The sequence below is a fragment of the Rhinoraja longicauda genome, chromosome 25, assembly GCF_053455715.1.
Source record: "Rhinoraja longicauda isolate Sanriku21f chromosome 25, sRhiLon1.1, whole genome shotgun sequence".
In the NCBI taxonomy this organism is placed as follows: Eukaryota; Metazoa; Chordata; class Chondrichthyes; order Rajiformes; family Arhynchobatidae; genus Rhinoraja; species Rhinoraja longicauda.
The window spans coordinates 20,353,983-20,364,068 of record NC_135977.1 but is presented as its reverse complement, the minus strand read 5'-3'; the positions used below and the strand labels follow the sequence as shown (position 1 = coordinate 20,364,068).

The following is a 10,086-nucleotide window of genomic DNA, read 5'->3' as shown; positions in this document are numbered from 1 at the left end:
GAGGTGGAGGGAGAAGGGGAGATGGAGAGGGGGGAGATGGAAAGGAAGAGGGGGTAGAGGGAGAGGGGGTAGAGGGAGAGGGGGGTAGAGGGAGAGGGGGTAGAGGGAGAGGGGGTAGAGGGAGAGGGGGTAGAGGGAGAGGGGGTAGTAGGAGAGGGAGGAGGGGGGGGGGAAGGAACAGGGGAGGAGAAGGAACGGGGGGAGGAGTTGGGGGAAGAGATGCAAATTTTAAAAAGCCCAATATTTAGTTGGAGAAAAGTATAATGGTATATTAAATTATTTAAGAAGTTAAGTATTATTTTAACAATTAATTATAATTAATGATTTTATAATTAACAACAAATGATTATTCTTTAGACAGTTATAAATATATCTTTCCATAATTTTATCTTTAACAGGAACCTTTACAGTACTGTATATGCAGAAACTGCAATGGGCCTAAATATAATTAGCAAGATAGTTCAAATTGAAACATTAATTAATCATGATATGGTATATTTGAAACTTAAGTAAATAATTCAGCGTAATGCCCAGTACTCTTGTGTGGCTTTATATCTTGCAACTTAAGACAAGTATCTTACCTAGAAATTCAATCCATGATTATGCAACAGAAAATCAATTTATCCCCCAAATAAAGTAGTGTTTGATCACAGTTTTTTCCTGGGAATTTTATATCACATCTGGTATTCAACTGAGCAGATCGGTAAGAGACGTTATTGTGTGTGTAATGGGGGAGTGCCATTACTTGAACCACGTTGCCGTGGGACCGTTGTGGGGCAATCCCAAGACAACTTGGCCAACATCAGATGCACTGATTTGGTTCTCACCGTCTCAACCTTTCCCTCTTATCCTCTCGCAGTCTTGCTACTGATCTCTGTGTCACCAACTGGGAGCCTTACCTGGCCACATTTTACAGCCCAATTAAACCCTTGGCTGCCACCCATCCTGAGCCCAGCCTAAGAAATGAGGATAGACACAAAGTGCTGGAGTAACTCAGCAGGTCCAGCAGCATCTCTGGAGAAATAAAGATGGATGACATTTCGGGTCGGAACCCTTCTAAGAAACACAATTGTCCAGGTCAATGCACATTCTTATGCTTCATAAATGCCTCTCCCCTAAGAGGGTCACAAATTCGGCTGCCCCCTACAGGTCGTGGCTCGCAGCGCATCCAATGAGTTTTCTGCTGCCACGCGGCACATCCCAGCACCCACTAAACACAGAGAGCAACAGAATAATGTTCAACACTAATCCATCGGTGGAAATAAGGCTGTCATTGTTTAGTTTGTTTGCAAGCCAAAACTCAAACAACACTACGAGAGCAAAAACCAAGATCTTTGGAAGTATATTTTTGTTCCGTTTTTGAAACTATTGAAATCAACCCCCAGGAACTACTACTCCTTCAATAAACTTTAAAACAGAAATCTTAAGTAGTTTATCAATTGTTTTCATAAGTTCATACGGCATAGGAGCAAAATTAGGCCTTTCGACCCATTGAGTCTACTCCACCATTCTATCATAGCTGATCTATCTTTCCCTCTCAACCCCATACTCTTGCCTTCTCCCCATAACCTTTGACACCCTTGCTAATCGAGAACCAGACGACATAGGTTTAAGGTGAAGGGGGGAGATTTAAAAGAAAGCTGAAGGGTAACTTTATTTTACACAAAGGAATGGGCTGCTGGAGAGGTCATTGAGGCAAGTACTATTATAACATTTAAGAGATTTGAACAGTTACATGGATAGGGTAGGTTTGAAGGGTTATGGGCCAAGCGCAGGCAGGTGGGACTAGCGTAGATGGGTCATGTTGGTCAGCGTGGGCAAGGTCGGCCTAAAGGGCCTTCTTCCACACCATACTACTCTATAACCTGTCAAAAAATCTCTACTTTAAAAATACCCAATGACGGTCTCCACAACCGTCTGTGGCAATGAATTCCAGATTCACCACCCTCTGACCACGGAAATTCCTCGTAATCTCCTTTCTAAAGGTATGTCTTTTGATTCTGAGGTTGTGCCCTCAGTACTAGATGTTTTTACTCTCAGTTTTAGATGTTTTGCAAAGATTTAATTTTCACTCCCCTCTCCCTAGAGAACAATTTTGAAGCCTTCCCCCATGTGCACAGAACACACAACCCAACAAAAACATTAAACAAATCTAATAAATAGTGCAGATGTCTGTGGGTCTAGGATTCCAACACTTGCTCCTTCTTGCTGCATTAAATGAAGATATCAGGATATGGCCACAGAGGTTAATATGTTTCAATGTATTATAATTTAGTTTTAGTTTAGAGATACAGCACGGAAACAGGCCCTTCGGCCAACAGTGTCCACGCCGACCATCGATCACCTGTTCACACTAGTTCTGTTATCCCACTTTCTCATCCACTCCCTACATACCAGGGGCAATTGTTACAGCAGCCAATTCACTTCTGTGGCACTTGGGAAGAAAACGGAGCACCCGGAGAAAACCCACGTGGTCCAAGGGAGAATATGCACACTCCACACAGACAGCACCCGAGGTCAGGAATGAACCCGGGTCTCTGGAGCTGTGAGGCAGCTGCGCCATTTTGTCGCCTCCCAAACACATGAATGCCCAAATCATTTTACAAGTTTTGCTCGGGCAGAAGACTTTGAAACAAAAAAAAAATAGGACACATATATTTCCCCCCCTCTCGTAAGCATATGGGGGGGGGGGGGGGGGGAAACAAAAATCAGAGACAAATATCTCAAGTGCAGGTAAATTTAACTTCTGTCCTTGTGACCATTGTAAGGAAATGTATGCAAAACAGACTTTAATGCATAAAATAGAAATCTTGCACACAAAATGTTCATCAGAAATCACTGGCATTTAACTGTGCAAACGGAACCTTGATTCAGTGAGCTGTAGAGTACAAAGAACATTTATGGAATATCTTTTACTCTGGAGAACGGGTGGAGCACTTCTTTGCCCAACACACCGAATAGACGTGATTCGGTGCACCCCTGCTCCTGAAAATTACAGCATAAAATAATTGGCATCGAGCTGACTATCTTTGATTACGGTTCTGAAAACAATTAGCTTAAGAAATTGAAATATTCAATGCCACCCTTAAACAAATTGAGCAGAGTGTGCCGGAGTGATGAATGCAGAGTCCTGTATTTGTATTTGAAGGGGAACAGCATTGTTCTCTGTTAATGTTACTTCACGCTCAAATGCGAGCAACATCCATTTGCCAACATTTTGGAAAGAGCCGAATAAACAATTACCAGAAATTGTGTTTTGATTTTCTGTTTATACAGTCAAAATACAAGTGAACAGAAAACATTATTTTTATACGTGGTATTCCTTTGTCGAAAATCTCAAAACAAAAATATTTTTTATATCCCCTACATAGATGATGACCATCAGGAAAAGAGAATTGGCTATTGTGCCTGCAATATTCTCTTTCATTGTACAACTTATTATCTTTGAAGTTCGTTAATTGCAACAGTCTTGGTCATATTTCCCAAATGCCTTAATTTTAATGACATGACTTCAGTTAAAAAGTGATAACATTTAAAATTAAATTGAGACAGGAAATTATTTGAAGTTGCAGATACTATTATGCAAGTACAGGTACATTAATGCAGACTATTGCTTTGGAAATACTTCTCTCTTTACCCATTCTTCAATGAAGTTACAAGTTGCGCACAATATCCTATATTTCTTTGCAGACCGACAAGGTTCTGCTTCGGGGGGCAAAGGCATCAAGTTCTATAGTAACTTAGCAGGACAGCCAGCATCTACGGAGGACATGGATAGGTGGCATTTCGGGTCGGGAAGCTTCATCAGACTGAAGAAGGGTCCTGACCTGAAATGTCTCCTATCCATATTTTCCAGGGATGCTGCCTGACCCGCTGAGTTGCTCCAGCATTTGTGTCCTTCTTTAGTAAACCAGCATCTGCAGTTCCTTGTTTCTATGATGACCGGCTTTTGATAGCTTTACAAAGCAAAAGTGGAGGATTCAGCTGAGATTTTTAAATATCGAGTCTATGTAATTAAATAAGAAATCCATAAGCGTAAGATAGGCTCCATATGAAAAACATTTCAATCATGAATAGTATTTGAGTGCACAAGTCTTAAATAACTTTATACAAAGTTATTTCCATTTAACTAGGTGGTAACACTGAAATCCAACACAACAAATCCATCTCGGAAGAGCCTGTACAAAAACTTTACTTTCCGTACGCCAAATCGAATTTAAACCAAATTAGGTTTAAACTGCAGATCTGCAATGATTTACAGTATCTTATTGGGATTTAATTTTTTTACTCTTCTTTTTCTCAGCTTTCACCATGTCATCGTACACCTTTCTCTTGGCTGCCAACTTGTTTGTCTGTTGAGACAAAATAGAACAAATGCATTTCAATAATATTCCAACTGTACATCGCCAAATGTTTTAAAACAACCCCCTAAATGGTTAGTTAGTAAACGTCTTTATCTCCACACATTTAAACCACTTGTGGTTAGGGGCGGCACAATGGCTCAGCTGTAGAGTTGGCTGCCTTACAGCGCCGGAGTCCTGGATTTTCTCTGGGTGCTCCAGTTCCCCCTCCACACTCCAAAGACATACAGATTTGTAGGTTAATTGGCTTCTGTAATAAATTGTCCCTAGTGTTTGAGATAGTGCTGGTGTGCAGAGTGATTGCTGGTTGGCGCGGACTCGGTGGCCCGAAGGGTCCGTCCGCTTCCACACTGTATCTCCAAAGTCTAAAGTGGAAATCGGTCAATGAACAAAAGGCGATTGTCAGCATCATACATGTCTATTGATCAGTTGAGTGATACTGACAATAACCGCAAAGAACACTCAACCCAAAAGCTGCCGGATAAAAGTCATAGTTCAAAGCGGAGGAAAAGAAGGAAGTGGAATGCAAATTGAAATGAATCAATGATTCATTGAATTGAATGAAATAGCAAATTTGAAAGGCTGTTTTATTCCCACTGCTTGCGTCTTTTCTTGCTCAGGAATTCTAGCAATTTCAAATATTTTCTATGGGAATATGGAGATATATCCTCTATTTTTGCTAAAATGACCAAAACAAATTCTGAAGCAGGTACAAAGACTTCAAACTAAACACAAAATGTAAACAGCTGCAAGTTGGATTCACTGTTGGGTAGTCTCTCAAACAAAGACATCATTTGTGGCCTTTGGCTGGCCTGCTCGGTAAGACATTTTTTAAACTTCTTCCTAATTATTCTGGGTCGTTTAGCTGAAGTAGACAAGATAGACATTTAAGCCACAGACTGTGAAATGCAAGAAAATTATCTAGTCAGCATCAAAGTGGAAAGGACAGTCTGCATTTACAGTACAGAACAGTCTCAGCAAAACTGGTCTTTTAGTCTGAACTGGTTTTGAAATTATTGATTTTACTTTTTTAAATATGTATGAATTGGCCTCAAAAGATATGGAGCATGTGTAGGCGGAAGGGATTAGTTTTAAGTAGCTCAGACATTATGGGCTGAAGAACTAGTTCCTGTCTTATATTATTCTACGGTCCACGAGGTCAATACCATTAAATAGCTTGTGCAGCTTCAAAGTTCCCCTGCCTTTCTTTTAAAGATCTTCGTCTCATTTTATGCTCCAAATTTGTCTCTTTCACCAAATGATCAAAGCAAGACAACAGTATAGTCATTGAGCCATACAGCATGGAAACAGGCCCTCCAGCCCTATTTGCCCATGCCGACTAAGATGCCCCATCTATGCTAGTGCCACATGCCTGCTCTTGTCCCATATCCTAATCCTTTCCTATCCATGTACCTGCCCAAGTCTTTTAAATGTTGTACAGTACCTACATCAAATACCTTCACTAGTAGCACAATCCATGTACCCACCATCAGGAATACAAAAATCTTCAATACTTTAATAATTTACCCATCTCTATATTCTAATTTTCTTCTTTTGTCACATCACCCCAAATTTGTAAGAATTCAGCTTAAAACCTAAATAGATGCTTTGTTATATTTTTTAGACAATTCTAAAAATTGTTAGTTACTACAAAACTTACATAAAAGAATGGATCTTCTACATTTGCTAAACAGTAAATCAGTATTGTTTTAAATGCACGAGGCACAAGTTGAGCACAAACCTCGCGAACTTTTCTCCTCTTTCCAAACATGATTTTTTTGTACAAATATTTCTCCCTTTTCTTCATCATCATGATAGCCAGTCGCTTCTCCTCGGCTTTCTCTCGCTCAGATGCCTGGGCCTTGTTCTCCATCTTCACGGTCCCCGTGGTAACCTTCACATTCAGCTTCTAGAGAAAAAGCACCAACACCAATCTTGTAATTCAAGGAAAACTTCATAAGCCTGTTGCTCTTTGGCATTTGCAAAAAACCTATGTACAAATTAAAGGCACAATGAATAGCAGATGCCAATTTACAAACAAAAAAGACAAACTGCTGGAATAACTCAACAGGTCAGGGAACATCTCTGGAGAACATGGATAAGCGATTTTTTGGGTTGGGATCCTTCTTCAGATCCTGAAGAATTCTGAAGGAGGGTCCCGATCCAAAACATCACCCATCCTTTTCCTCCAGAGAGGTTGTCTGACCCGCTGAATTACTCCAGCACTGAGTATTTATCTATGTACAATTTATTTACTAATCACTCAGATAGATAGATGAAGGATGCACCATCAGATAATTGCACCAACTTTAAACTGTACATGGTGACACTTACATTAAAAATTGCAATCAAAACTTGTATTTGACATTCATTTCATCCTAACAGCACTGAGCGTCAATTGACCATTTACCTATGTCAACTGAACCATTTTTTGAAAAAAAAATCAATTTCCAGAAGACAGTCTGTGCTCTTATTTTAAATTGGTTTAAATTCGTTGAAAAATTTGGCATGTGTCGCAGAACATTTATTTCCCAAATGGCAAGAATTCCCTTTGCTGCGCAAGGCATTATTGCTGCTTGTTGAATGACCCACAGAACGGAAGATGTTAATACAATATATTGATTGATTGATTGAGAGGTACAGCATGGAAACAGGCCCTTCGGCCCACCGAGCACGCTGACCACTAGTTCTATGTTACCCTGCTTTTGCATTCAAGGTGGACACAAAATGCTGGGGTAACTTAGCGGGACAGACAGCATCTCGGGAAAGAAGGAATGGGTGACGTTTCGGGTCGAGACCCTTCTTCAGATCCGAAACGTCTCCCATTCCATCTCTCCCGAGATGCTGCCTGACCCGCTGAGTTACTCCAGCATTTTGTGTCTCCCTTTGATTTAATGCAGCATCTGCAGTGTTTTTCCCTGCTTTCGCAATTTTACAACGCAGATCTTTGGGCTGTGGGAGGAAACCGGAGCATCCGGAGGACACCCCATGCAGTCACAGGGAGAACAAGCCAACTCCACACAGGCAGCATATGTGGTCAGGATTGAACCCAGGTCTCTGGTGCTGTGAGGCTGCAGCGCCGCTGTGCAGCGCACAACCTACTTCATGTTAAGCCAAATAGCAAGTCTTTGACTTGTCACAACTGAATCATGATCTCTGCAAATTGAACATGAAGGAACATAGATATTATGGCACAATGAATCACTGGGTCCGACATCATCTCAAGTGATAACTGCTTCTGCTGGAACTCACTTTGCCTTTCACCTTCTGAGCCTCCATGGTCTTCAGTCTTTCCTCATCTTCTTTTTCAGTTTCATCCATGTCATCATCTCCTTCCTCCTCGTCCTTTTCATCGGATTCTTCCTGATCTTTTTCATCCTCCTCCTCAGATTCACTTTCGTTTTCATCTGTAGCAGGTGCAACACAAAGAATGCCCACTTAGGAGATCAACATGAACCCCCAGTGAAGCTCAAAGCTTGCTGAGCACTGTTGCTGCGAGTGTGCCCTCTCTCCCAGGTATGTGCCCTCTGTCCCAGGTATGTGCCCTCTCTCCCAGGTATGTGCCCTCTGTCCCAGGTATGCGCACAAAAGGATGACCGCTTAAGCCCGCTTAAGAAAAGGCCCTGATATGACAGAAAAATGAGTATCCAGTGATCAAGGTTTAACTTTGGTAATCATTTCATGTGAAATTGAACTTAACTACACCCACTCTTTTTCCTGTGTTCCACCTAGACAGTCACCCATTCCCCCACTATCCCGCCTCACCCAACCCAATGTTCCTTCCACAAGCTTCACTCGTTATCTCACCTTTTCTCTCCTTTTCAGCTCCAGCCTTTGTCCACCCATTCGCCAATCAGCCTCCCTCACCTGTATCCACCTATCACTTGCTCGGCTTTGTCTCGCCTCCCACACTTTTCTTCCAGCTTTCTCTACCGTACTGTAATCAGTCTGAAGAAGGGTCGCAACCCAAAACGTCACCTGTTCATGTTCTCCAGAGATGCTGCCTGACCCACTGAGTTACTACAGTACTTTGTGCCTCTTAATAAGAGGTTCTCTTGTCCTATATCATATCATATCATATATATACAGCGCGGAAACAGGCCTTTTCGGCCCACCAAGTCTGCGCCGCCCAGCGATCCCCGCACATTAACACTATCCTACACCCACTAGGGACAATTTTTACATTTACCCAGCCAATTAACCTACAAACCTGTACGTTTATGTACCTATGTACCTGTACCTATCTATGTACTAAAACTCTCTTTTTGGTTTGTTCCTGAACCACAGCCAAAACGGTACATGATAGCGCGACAATTTGAGGCCCACCTTAATTTGGTGCTAATGGAAGAAGTTTCATTGAAATCGGTGTTATATTTTTAAAGTTATTCACATTTTAAAGTTTAAATCTCTCTCCTAGGGAGGGAGGAGGGGAGGAGAGAGGATAAGGGAGGTTGAGGGGGATGGAGTGGGGGTGAGAGGGAGGGTGCTGCACCAATGCAGGAGAGGTTTGGGCCCAACGGGTCCACTTGGTCTAGTTGATACTAAATCACAAGAGAATGTTGAAAAGCACGGAATGAAATTCAATCTCTTCCTTTTTTACTTTTTGCTTCCCACTAAATTTTAACCCATTTCCTACGTGAGAATAAGCAGCAGGAATATGGAGAACATGCGAGACAGGTGTCAAGAACATTCTCAAAGGCTGAATCAAAACATGAATTGCCGCAGTGTCAGAAATGGAGTCAATAAGAAGTCTGGCTAATAGGTCAAAATAGTCGTCGATACAGGAAGAAATAAAGATAGCACCTCAGGAGGATTTCTGTAGTGTTTTCAGAAGTTTTGGGAAGGGCAGGTTCACGAAAGATTTAACTGCAACAGTAAGGATTTTAAATGAGAAGCACCCAGTTACCAGGGATCATCACAGATCAGCAAGGACAGAAACTATAGTACACTTAGTGTGTGATTAGATAAATCCGACTGAAGTTTGGATCGTAGAAACTTGCTGAGGTTGAGGAGTTGAAAACGTTCCAAGTGAGCTTTGGAACAATTAACTTTGAGAAGTGCCTGGCATTAATGAGGGTTTGGATACATGATACACCCAGGCAGGACATGCTGCGAGATGGAAGTTGGCAGTCTTTGCTTTGGGTTGCAAGTACTGCATTGAGGTGAATAGAATGCAAACATTGTGCACATTCGGGTTTGGTCTAATTTAGAGATACAGCATGGAAACAGGCCATCCAGCACACCGAGTCCACGCTGAACAACGATCACCCGTACCAGAGTTCTATCCTACACACCAGGGACAAATTTACAGAAGTCAATTAACCTACAAACTTGCACGTCTTTGGAATGTGGGAGGAAAAAGGAGCACCCCCAGAAAACCCACGCGGTCACAGAGAGAATGTACTAACTCTGTACAGACGGGACCCGTAGTCAGGATCGAAGTCGGGTCTCTGGCGCTGTAAGGCAGCAACTCTACCGCTGTGCCACCGGATAACGATTCAAGGGGAAAACTGGAATTGGAGAGAAGTGCACATAAAGCTTGTGCCAGGGAGCTGACAGAGGACATGTCAAAGTTAGGAAGGAATGGAAAAGATATGGAAGCATATTACCACTCATGGACCAGGAGGGGTAGGAAGTAAGTGGTCAGTGTGTACAGAATAATAGTATAGCACAGGCACAGTCCCTTCAGCCCACAATCATTGTGCCAAGCTTGATGCCAGGTTAA

At 42.0% G+C, this 10,086-nt stretch overlaps 1 protein-coding gene across 1 annotated transcript in view; it reads right to left on the bottom strand.

The window, feature by feature from the left end:
- Positions 1-3,478: 3,478 nt before the first annotated feature.
- Positions 3,479-10,086, bottom strand: part of pes (pescadillo) — a 37,021-nt gene continuing 30,413 nt past the window's right edge. Inside the window, exons 13-15 of the mRNA XM_078421555.1 lie at positions 7,614-7,768; positions 6,103-6,270; positions 3,479-4,352 (exon numbers count right to left, since the gene is read on the bottom strand). Of these exons, the coding sequence (XP_078277681.1) occupies positions 4,266-4,352; positions 6,103-6,270; positions 7,614-7,768 (410 nt within the window). The 3' untranslated portion in view covers positions 3,479-4,265. The remainder of the gene's footprint in view (positions 4,353-6,102; positions 6,271-7,613; positions 7,769-10,086) is intronic.